We start from the raw sequence: 12144 nt of genomic DNA, 5'->3' as shown, positions 1-12144 counted from the left end.
TAAATGATATAACTATGTACTGAATGAGCTGACTTATAACAGCAGTGTGTGAGAAACAGCACAACACATGTGCTGGTTAAAAAGTGGAGCCCACCACTGGCTAACTGCTCCTTGTAGACCAATAAAAAACAAATGCTAGATGGAGCAATATAAAGTAAGAAAAAAAAAAAAAAAAAAAAAGGAAAAAACCACCCAACCACTCATCAAGAACATGACGGAGCGAGGCGGGATCCAAAAGGGAGTGCAGGAAGAAAAAGAGGGATGCTCATTAGTAGATAATGGGAGGTGTGAGTGTACCATCACGTGTAATGTGTGCTGATGGAAATTGCCCAGTATGCCCACTATGCTGCCTCTGTTCCATGTGGAGGGTGAAGCCTTGTTGTGGTTTGAGCAGCGGAGGCCACCTCCAGCTAACAGCTCCTGGTAGACCTATAAATTTACCTTCATAAACAGGAGAGACTGGGAGAGACGGGCAGAGGAAGGAGGCAGAGGAGGGTAAAGGGGGGGAGGGGAGGGGTGAAAAGAGGTGAGGACAAAGAAAGGAGGAAAGGAAGGAATTTTGTGTAAATCTAGGGCACAAAGATGAAGGAGATGAGAATACAGAGAAGGATGGCTGGTATAGATGAGATCAGGTGAAAGTAAAAATATATATAGGTATGAACGAGGGAGGGTGTCTCCCTCGTCCATTCCTCTCCCTTTCTTCTCTTTCATATTTCCTTATCTTTTCCTCCTTTTTCTATCCCTGTAACCTCCACTGTGTCCTCTGTTCCTTTCCTTTCCTGCTCTTTTCTCTTCACCTCTTCTTCCCCATGCACCCCTTATTCCTCGCCTATCCTCGTAGTCTACATCTCCTCAGTCCGCATGTCCTCGTTTCCTTTCCACTCCTGTTGTTTCCTTTCATCTCTATCTTTCCCTCCTTTCTCCTTCCTCCTCTCTCTCTCTTCTCCTCTTCTTTCCTCTCTAACTCTTTTTTTCTCCTCGTGCCTCCTTTCCTCCGATATCCCAGTTGTCCTCCTTCCATCCCTTTCCCTTCTTTTCCTCTCCCATCCTATGCCCGTTTCCTCACTTGCAATGATATTTTTATTTCAGTGTAACTTTCCTTTAGATTTTCTATGTCATTCAGCAGTTTCCCCTCAGAGATCCCATGGCTATATTGAGACCTTTGAAACGCGGCAAGGTGGAAATGTTCGTGACTTGGCTGGTTTGATCATTAGAGGACGGCTCTACGACTCATTGGAGTGACGGGCCTCGGAGGGGTAACCCGCGGCAGCCCCGTGCAACCCCGCTCAAGAGGCTTCTTCTTCCAAACCAATCACTTCCCCAGATGGCGCCGGGTCATCCAGGAAGTAGGAAGTAGGGGTCGACCAATGAAAAAGCAGACATGGCCTTTTACAGCTGACCCGTGACGCCTTCCTCCCACAAAAACAGACCAAACCTGTCCATGTGTCTGTCTGTCTGTGTGTGGAGGGGGAAGGAGGAGTAGACTGGTGTCCAGCTGCCCAGTCCCCCACCACCACCACCACCACCACCACCACCACACAAAGACAGAAACCTTGACCATCATTGTTTGGTGGACACACACATACACACACACACACACACACACACACACACACACACACACACACACACACACACACACACACACACACACACACACACACACACACACATACCAAAGGACTGTCTGCATGTTTTAGTGGCCAAATGTGCGTTTAACTTTTACAGCTTCAACTTTATGACCAGGACAAAACACCACGCAGCCAGCTACACAGACATGAGTGACAGCCTATTTGATGGCGAGTGTCTTTTCAAAATAAATGTTAAGTAAAGAAACTACTAAGCCTAAATGAAATAAAATGCGAGGAAATGAACTCAGACAGCGAGCCATAAACCATTGCAATACCCTCAACAAACTGCACCAAACTGAGGCGTAAATTTCTCCAAATTGTTTTCCCTCGTGTCCCGTCTCACTCCCTCTACTCCATCCATCATAACGAACCCCCGAGATCTCTTAAAGAGAAGATGACTCACCTCGATGAGAAAAAACAAGATTTATATCACGCCATGTCGCCACATGAAGTTGTCTTTGTCCTGTTCTACTTTAACTTTTTTTTTTTTTTAAACACAACCTCTACGGCTTTATCTTTGATTTTCCGAAAAGTGTGTGTCCATACCTGTGTGTGTTTCTGAGTGTGTGTGTGCCGTGTGTGTCTTTTGAAAGCAGCTGGAAACTTCACAGAGAAGTGAGCCTCCAGCTAAGGCAGTCATCCACTATTAGTTTTACTGTTAAGACCATCAGACTCTTCCTCCCTCTCTCTTTATCTCTCTCTCTCACACACACACACACACACACACACACACACACACACACACAGTGGGGTAACAGCACTCCCTCTGAACTTAAGGCCTTCACTTTCAGGGGTTTGTCTCTCCAATAGTATCAAGTACCACAGCTCATCTTACCCCAATTGACTTTCAATGGCATTAATTCCTCTTCTACTAATGCTCTTTTGTGAGGCTTCTCAAAGCTGGTTTCAAAGTCAAATCTAGTAGAGGAGGAATCCTTGTGTAAACAATTCAAATCCGGCTGTATTTCACAATTTCAGCTTCCTGGATCTGAGATGTAGACCTGAGGCCTGACTATCACATCAAACCCGACATATCATCTCCAAAATGTATCCTTATCACAATAAAACAACTCATATACATGCAAAAGAAAGATCAGTGGTCAAGTACACCGAAACATGATGTAACCTGAGATATAAAATGCTCTGAAATGCATAAAAAAAAGGAAGCTTTTGAACCTACGTATCCATGTGTGCTCTGATTGATTCGCCAGCCCTGGGGAATCTTCGCCGCATCTATCTCTTCCTCTCCCTGACTTCTTTTTTTTTCTTTGCATCATTCCTTCTTTTACCTCCTTCCCTCCATCTCTCCCCTGGACCCAGAATGCTTTGAGCCTCTTCCCTGCTGCCTTTGAACCAAGATCAGAGGGAACGTTTTGGCTCGCACATATTACATATACACAGCGCCGCTGCTCGTTCAGGTGCAACAGATTGTCTGCTGTTTTGATCGCCTGTCTCTCTGTCTCTCTATCTCTCTATCTGGATCTTTGACTCTCAAATAAAGCAAATGGAAACATATCTATCATTGGATAGATCATACTCCTGTGTATTCTAGTTAGTCATACTTGCATTAAGTCTTAAGTTAAACTCATTATGAAGAAAGAAAAACAGAGGGGAAACAGTATTTTAGTCACTTCTTAGGGATGTTTAATTCATCCCAAGTGACAGACTTCAACAATTCATCCAGTAAAAAAGTTCTAATTCAAGCGCAATGTGTGCAATGACTTTATTCCTAATACAGTGTTTGGTCATGGAACTTGCCATGAATGTGGCCTGGAGAAAGTAGCTCTACGACCAAATGTTTTTCTGATAATCTCAGCGCTGGCAGTATGCAGAAATGTTTTATCTTTGTCTTTTGTATTTCCCATTTACTTACTCATCCGTCTCCCGTGTGTGCCATAAACCGAATACGCTTACTTTAGTTCCAATTCTACAGTTATTGAGTGATTTATATGCAGATGATTATGTGATTGGTGTTAACACAAGGCGAAGCATACCAACACATCTTATATTAACTGATTTTTGGTTGTCACGTCCTACATTTTCCTTATCTTAAGATTCTCACCAGTATAAACCTCTTCATGATGCCTGGTAAAAGCATTAAGCCTCAAATACAATCAGACTTTTTATTTTTTATTGTTTTAGGTGTCTGCCTCTTTGCACAACTTGTACAGATGTATGTTGTCTGTTCTCACTTTTCTGCATTAAACGACTTCCATCCTTCATTCCTTGTGTTACCACTGACGTGCTAAACTGTTTCTATGTGGACTTCTTTAATAGGAAAAATAAAAATCAGTTTTAATGTTGCGCAATGTTTGCAATGTCATATTTCGCTGCTCACACACTGCGACTCATTAAATCAGCATCAATAAAAGTCACGTGTGCAAAATTTTAAGTTACGGCATTATTAAACTACTGAACACAAGCAGCCGAAAGTCAACTATTTTCATATCGCAAAAGTAAAAAAGTTCATTTGTGAAACAGACGATGGGTGGATACAGACGATTGTGGATAGACAAATGGATGGATGAGCAGCTGAAGGTTTCATTTCCATTTTGAAGAAGTCACAACAAAAGGCAGCTGCTGCCTTTTCAAAATGCTAAGACAGCGTCATTTATGTGTGTATGTGTGTGTGTGTGTGTTTAAGCAACATTAAAAAGAGCAAAACAGAAAACAGGTAGGAGGAACAGCAAGCTTAACTGCTACCTTTTACACCTGTCAGGAGACAACTCAACTGTGTTCATACAATATTTATATCTGACACACACGTGCATGCAGGCACACGCACACACACACACACACACAAAGAAAAGAGAGAAACAGGCGGCAGTTGCAAACAAGCGGTTCAACAAGCTCACTGCAATTTTGTGTAAATTTCTTCTTAAAGAAACACACACACACACACAGAGTCAGAGTTGTGTATATTGTGCAGCTATCATATAGTTGCTGTCAAAGCCACCGCCAATTATGACCATTAGGAGTCCCATCATGTCACTAGCTGTCCCTGGTCTGCCACCCCCCTGTGCCTCCCTCTCAGAGACCAGACCCTATAATCTAACCTCACTTTGCTCCTATCACACACACACACACACACACACACACACACACACACACACACACACACACACACACACACACATACACACACGCACAGAGGCAAACAGATTGTTACATGTGCTGTTTTTTTTTCTTTCCCGTCTTTCTTCCCATGTAATTTTTTCAGACAGAGGCAAATGGATGTTTGAGGTATAGAATGAGAGAGGGAAAGTTTCTTCCTATCTGAATGAAGAGCAAGAAACAGCAAGGCACAGATGGAGAACTTCCCTGATTCTCCCTCCTCCTGTTCTTTCTCTGGCTTATTTTCACATAAAAAGATCCATGAGATCGACTGATGGACAGAGACGAGCACTTGTTACGTCTATCTTTTCTTTCTCAACCTTTTCCTGTTTTATTTTTACTCATTTCTCCGCCGCCCCCTTCCACTGACAGCGGCTCAGGTACCTCAGTGATGTTTGCGTTATGTGCACTGGACTGAAAATGGAAAAGGCCATTAAAGTATGGAGAGCAGAGGGAGAAGGAGAAGTGCACTCCGTTTCACACACTCTAGAAGTGCGGCTGCTATACAGTACGACCTGTCATTGAGGTAGACGTAGACATTTCCTGTGGATCACAACGTGTGTTTAGACAGAGTCAGACTGTGTTTGTGTAGGTGTGTATGGTGAGTGTGTGCTGTAAAGGAAGCCATTAGCCTGGTAGCCAGGGGCCAGACAGTAGTTAAACCACCTGTTTCAGTTAACAGGTAGCTTTCAGTTTATGAGTCTAAGAAGTCTGTTTCCTATGGAGAGAGACAGTGTGTGTCAGAGATCCTTTAGTGGTGGTGTGTGTGTGTGTGTGTGTGTGTCGGCCTGTTTTCCACAGTTGCATAGTGACCATGATGGTAAATACACCACATAACTGTCTACTGACAGCTAAAAATAAGTTGTTTTTTTTGTGATGAAAAACAGACATCACATGAGAATCAGTAATGCTAAGTAATGCTGCTACTAATATTGGAAAAAAAAACATTAAATGTGATTTTAACCCTGAAAAGATATATATGTGTGTGTGTGTGTGTGTGTGTGTGTGTGTGTGTGTGTATATATATATATATATATATATATATATATATATATAAAAAGAAGTTATTCTTTTATATTGACAGTAAATATGACTAAGACGCCTATCCCTGCACTCAGAGCAAAGTGGAGAGGATCACAACTCAAGCACAACTCCCTCTGCGGTGATGTCACCCTCGCACACACACACACACACACACACACACACACACAAACACACACACACAAACACTGACACACACCACTTTCTTTGTCTGCTTTGCTGCAGCTCTAACGGCAGCGTTGCTGGCAGAGCCACCAACATGTTGCTGCTGCTGCTGCAGTGCCAGGAGCCGACACTTCCCTGCCCGCTCAAGTGTTTCAGCAGCCAAAGCGAGACCCAAACTGGGGTCACCGCAAGATTTAATTGGGTGCCTGAACTATTCTGGGGGTGTTGGAGTGTCCGGAAAAAAAAAAACCCAAAAAAATCTAATAGGACATTTGAGAACACAGCTCTGTTTTTAGTAATGTCGCAAACATTTTTATACAGAGCGACAAATTGCAACATTCACGAAATTCAAACTGTTTCAGACGGGGGTTGAGTCCAGAAAAAGAGAAGAAAACAGGAGAGGGGTAAAAAAGTATCATGTTTAAGTGCCACAGCATGTGGTCATAGCTTCAACACACACACACACACACAAGCACACACATACAGGTGCAGCACCATGTAGAGTCCCAATGTGTGTCATTAGGCCTATCAGGGCCACTCTAGAAGGATTAGAGGACTGTTAAAGAACAAGGCTTCACATACACACACAGAGTGACAGCTAGCCACTGGGTTGTCTACACACTGCTGGATACCAAATCCAATACGTGTGTATGCGTGTGTGCGTGTGTGTGTGTCTGTGTGTGAGGGAGAGAGAGGGAGAGCACGTGCCAGTATCTGGTGTATCATGCTGTGAGCACTGAGCAAAGATATCAGTGTACCGCTGAGCCCTTTACAGAGCTAATCCATCACACACACATGCACACACTCACACACACGCACACATCCATAGATACATGCAGTAGAAAAGCAGATATCACAGCGTATACTTTTGCTGTACACTTAACTGATCATAGATGTGTTTTGTTCATCCTTACATTTTTTTTTCTTTTTTCATTTACCATGAAGACAACAAGAGAGAATTGCATCACTTTTATTAAATTACCACCGCAAAAAAGAGGAGTAAAAATGCTGGGGGAAGTGGAGATTACAATGAGAAAAAAGACAGGAAGACAGAAAAAAAAGAAAGGAAGAGGGGACAAAAGGAGCTTTCTTAACTTTCTATTGATGCAGCTTATTTGAATGAAAACTATCACAGATGGTTCTTTAAATATAGAGGAGTGGAGTCGCCCACCCAACATATGCACTGACAGTCTGTTCGTCTTCATTCACCCAGCCTTTTTTTTTTAAAAATTCCACCTCTGCCTAGTGGGGCTTCCCGACCACTTTGGGAGGAGGGAGGAGGACACTGAGAGGAGGAAGAAAATGATGGAGAGACGGACAGCGAAGAGGAAGACAGAAGGAGGGTAGAGTAGAGAGGGAGGAGGGATGGTGTGGAAGTGACGGAGGAGGGTGTAAACGAAGCAGCAGCAGCGAGTCTGTCAGTCAATGGTTCGGAGGAGAAGCCAGCACAAAAGGAGTTGATGTGTGTGGCTCTTTTCAAGGCTGGTGTTTTTGTGTGTGTGCGTTGGTAATGTGCATGTGTGTGCTGGTGGGGGGAACAACCCCTTTTTTTTCAGGGGGTAGTTTTGGGGTCCGGGGCGGGGGGGTTGACAATGGGGTGGAGGGGTTGGGTGCATTAAGCTCCCTCATAGCAAGCTGAGCGCAGTCACTGAGCCAAGGGGCTGGTCATTTTGCTGGTTTCACTGAGGGGGAAAAAGGGAGGGGAAGGGAGAAGGGGGGGGTGGGGGGGTCTCTCTGTGGTGACAATTTCCACCTCTTCTTTTCTCCAACCATTCTTCTGCTTCTCCAGAGGCTTTTCTTCAGGGTTAATACAGCCTGCAGTTGAGAATGGGATGGGGTGGTTTGGTGGAGGGGAGCGCTTTAAGGCCCAAACTAAACCCCTCCAACCCCGGAGGCTTTTATTACTATCAAGAACTGTTGGAGCACTTCAGCTCTGGGGAAGCTGGACTGAGAGAGACGCGAAGACTAGGAGGCCTTCATATATGTTGTTCTTTTCTTTATCTGAGCACCTCATATACAGTGTGAGATGAAAGAGATGTTGGACATAATAGAGCAAGATGAAAACAAACACTGGAAAATACAAAAACTGACAAATTAGGTTATGTTGCTATGTCAGACACTTATTGTCAATAATTGTCTTGAATGAGCGTCTCTTTTACAACCAAACAGTTAAAATATTTTTTAACAGCAGGGTGCTTCTGCTAGCATCACTCAACTCGTGTAGCAGAAGCTAAAGCATTTCAGCTATCAAGCTTAGGGTAACAAAGTTAAGTAGCTTATGCCTGTTGCACACTTTTGGTTTAGTTTGTCATTATGCAAGGAGATTGAACTGCACAGTTAATTAAGACCACAGACATGCACCTTAAAGCCAAGGCTAATGTTACAAGGCTGGAAGCATTGTGTCTGCTAACGTCCATGGGCATTCTCTTGCTAACTTTATTACTGTCAGCTTGTTGGCTAAAATACTGCAGATTTCATACGGCAATGGTTGCTTAAAATGTTGGTGAATATTTTGGTACAACATGCCTTTGATGCTGTTTGCAGCTTAGGTAGAGTCAACTGGAGCTTAAACGTTCAAACTGCTCAAAAATGACGTATTATCTCATGCTAACATGTAGCTAAGACTTCCACCAGGAGCAACCTGTTTTTTTTCCCTGAAATTTACGATTGACTAATTTTAACAAACTGCAAACCAATGTGCTAAAAATCAGTCTTGTTACAAAAAAAGAAAGAAGAAAAAAATTCCTTAAACATTTCAGGTTTCATATTCCATTTATGTCACAGAGCGAGCGTGTGCCTGGGGAACGGCTGTGGGAGAGGAGCGACAAGGTCTGACAATAGAAGGACGCAGCAACAGTGAGAGAAGGAGAAAAGGGGAAAGAGGAAAGGATGAAAGCTGTCTCCACTTTAAAATGGATTAGGGGCACACAGTGCTGAAACAATGGGAGGTGAAAAATCAAATTAGAACTCCCCAAACATCAAACGAGGGAGGCCAGCAATAGCTAAGCTTCCTCGGTCGCTAATCTGTTGACTCAATGTGAACGATACACGCCGCTATTCACCGCTGAAGACAAGCTGTTCTGCTTCTCTTTGCCTCAGTGTGCTGTGTTTGACTTCTTTTCTCATCTGGCCCTTTTTTTTCCCGCTTTTTTGCTTCTGCCCGCTTTTGAGACTTTGGCTTCAAAGGCGTCAGTGCTAACGTGCGGCTGAAGTCAAGCTAACAAAACTTGACTGCGGAGGATGATATTATTTGGCTACTGTGGAAAAAAAAATTGCCGTTGTTGGACTGCCCTGTCCTGTCCTGTCCTGTCCTGTGTTGTTCTTTCCAGTCCTGTCTTAAGCTCTGTCTTGCTCTGCTGTGCTCTTTTCTGTTTGCTCCTGCTTTTTTCCCCTCTCACCACGTTTTGATTTTGCTTGTGTGTTCTCCTCAGTTCTGTTGTGTGCTTCGCTCCCCCGCTGTCATTTCTTCTCGTCAGCTGTCCTCATTGTACATATTCCATATTTATATTCTCTCTCCTGTCATCTTGCTTCTTCTCATCTCCTCATGTCGGTGTTGCTTCCCCCCCTTGTGATGTGACTTCAGAGAATTGAAACTTACACACAAACGTCCATGTAACGTCCATACAACAAAAAAAAAAGAAAAACACAGATCTGAGTTCTGTGGCCCATAACTTATCTTGGGCTGAATACCACTCCGGGGTACAAAAAGAGGCGATCGGCAATAGCAAAACAGGATGAATGAAACCTGAGAACGAAACAAAAATAATGATGTCCTAACTTTGAACGCAAAAAATCCGTACCCTTGGTTGTACCACTCTTAACTATCTCAGCCTTTTATTTTTTTTATAAATCCTTTGCTTACAGTTAGTTTCCTCCATGTCTGTATGCACTTTTTCCTCTCATCCTTTTCAATCCAACAGCACACCTAAAGTATGTACGAGTCAAACTATCCCGCTTTGTTAGTAGCTGGTGTGCATCCAGTATGAAGACCCTTCATTGCACACTCACTGTCTACATCTGGATGTCTATGGCACTAGAGTTTCTTTACAAAATGACTTTCTCTCCCTCTCCCCCTCCCACAGTTCCCAGTAAAAGAGGAAGAATGCCCCAGCAGCGATGCATGTTCCATTGTTCACGCTCTGCCTCCAATTTGCTCTCCACATTCTGCGGCCTCGGCCGAGACGTTACGCCGGCTTAAGGGACAAATCGCACACACAAAAAGGGAGAGAAAGAGAGAAAGACAGAGGTGGGGGGTGGCAAGGAAAAGATACCAAGAAACGAGAAGGGGGGGGTGAGGGAGGGCTAACCCTCTTCACAGCAATGCAATTATGGTCTGCATTTGAACCCGGCGGGGTTTTGTGGCAGCCTCCATCGCTCTCTCTCTCTCTCTCCGTTGCTCTCTGTACTTTAGCGGCGAAGCTAATAGCCATAGCCACAGCAATTTCTACGGTACATGACATTAACATGGTAGCGTGTCGCCGACAAAGGGAGGCATTCAAAGGGACTTAGAAAAGAGCAGCGGTTTCGCCTGGTTAAGTAGGCCTCAACCTGCCAAGACGGCAAGACAGACAGACAGCTAGTGTGTTTATTACCAGAGCCACCTAGGGAGAGGGGAGCAGAGGATGAGCGAACAAAGTGCAAAGGGGAAGATAAATTAGTCAGTCAGACGGAGGAAGCCAATAACATCCTACTTCCCTCTTAGCCATCGCAAGTGGCTCTTTAAATATGCACAGCTGAAAAACAGGACGCGGCCACATGAGCGAATGAAACCCTACCCGACATGTCCAGAAAAGAATGTAGACACTTTAAATGACGCTGTAAAACAACACCGCGCGGGGGAGCGCACACCAAAATGAGATTGGGTTTCATTTTACATAAGAGTAAAATTCATAAGTGGGACCACCAACTCGGACAGCTGCTCACGTTGCCTTCTTCATATGAGCAGACATGCGCGGCGGTGGCGACCGAATGAATGAGTGCCTATGCGTGAGTGAGAAACAGGTGGGCGATTTTTATAATTTGACATACAGTAGCAATGATTTTTTTTTTCCCTCCTCTTTATCCTCCGAGTGTTCCCCTGACTAATTGGAGTGGGCATGTGTTTGCCTTAATGCCAGATTCTCCACGGGCCTTAAGATGAAAATACAATGAGATCATTGTGCCACCGTATGATAATCCCTCGCACACATGGATACAAACATATAGCAGAAAATATACACAAGCTCGGGTCAAATGTTATGTCTTGCATGCTGTGGCATTTCTTGCAACATGCCAAATGACCAACAGCTGCTGAAGTGGTTGTCTACAGCACATCTCTAAAAGAGTTTGAGATTTTTTTTTCCCAGATAAAAACATCCCCATCACCTTACCTGTCAGAAACATCTTATATTATATACCGTAATATCCTCTTTTGGTTACCCAGCAGTTATTACTTTATAGCACATCAGAGATTCAACTCTCATGTTTTTATGAGGATTTAAGAGGATTTAAGGAACTTTGTGTTCCATCTTTACAGGATGACTACACTTAGCTCCGTGTCTGCATCTGTAATGGTTTTTATCTCTGAAACACACACACGTACACACACGCACACACACACTTGTGTAGGATGGGAGAGGTTAAAATGGGGGGGAGACGAGCAGAAGGCAGAGTTGGTCAGTGGCCGTGGGTTTGACACAAAAGACGTTTTCCAAAAAAGAAAAGTTGGGGAGGCACAAAGGAGAGAAAGAAACGACGGAGCAAAACGGCTGCCTGGACACAGAGGAGGAGGAGGAGGTGGAGAGGAGGAGGCTAAAAGCGAGGGTAAACTCCCACATTCATACACACACACACACACACACACACACAACAAGGGAACCCCCGCTCCATTCAAAAGACCATCTGTGGCTTGAAATGGATGAGCGTTGTGTGTGTGTGTGCATGTGTGTTCAAAACATTTTCTGTTTTAATTCTTGTGCCTCCTGAGCAGGCGGAGCAGAGAGGGGAGGAAGGGAGGAGGAGAGGGAGGCAGGCGTGAAAAGGTCCTGCTTCTGCGTCCTATCACTTTCTTTTAAAAGGGAGAAAACCGTAAACAAATGAATGGGAGACACTGTGTGTGCGTGTGTGTATGTGCGCATGCGTGCGTGCGTGAGTTCGTGTGTGTGTGTATGTGTGAGGGCCCCTGTAACATAGGGCCATCTACACAAACCTAATT

General features: G+C 44.1%; 1 protein-coding gene across 12 annotated transcripts in view; it reads right to left on the bottom strand.

The window, feature by feature from the left end:
- rnf220a (ring finger protein 220a) overlaps positions 1–12144 on the bottom strand; it is a 156215-nt gene that overhangs the window by 113527 nt on the left and 30544 nt on the right. For 7 of the 12 annotated variants that reach the window (XM_037083623.1, XM_037083631.1, XM_037083629.1 and 4 more), the window contains exon 2: positions 442–459. The exons of the other annotated variants lie outside the window; for them this stretch is intronic. In XM_037083623.1, the coding sequence (XP_036939518.1) occupies positions 442–459 (18 nt within the window). The remainder of the gene's footprint in view (positions 1–441; positions 460–12144) is intronic. 12 annotated transcript variants of the gene reach the window in all.

This window comes from Acanthopagrus latus, chromosome 21 (assembly GCF_904848185.1).
Source record: "Acanthopagrus latus isolate v.2019 chromosome 21, fAcaLat1.1, whole genome shotgun sequence".
NCBI classification, from domain to species: domain Eukaryota; kingdom Metazoa; phylum Chordata; class Actinopteri; order Spariformes; family Sparidae; genus Acanthopagrus; species Acanthopagrus latus.
This window is presented reverse-complemented; position numbering and strand designations above follow the sequence as displayed.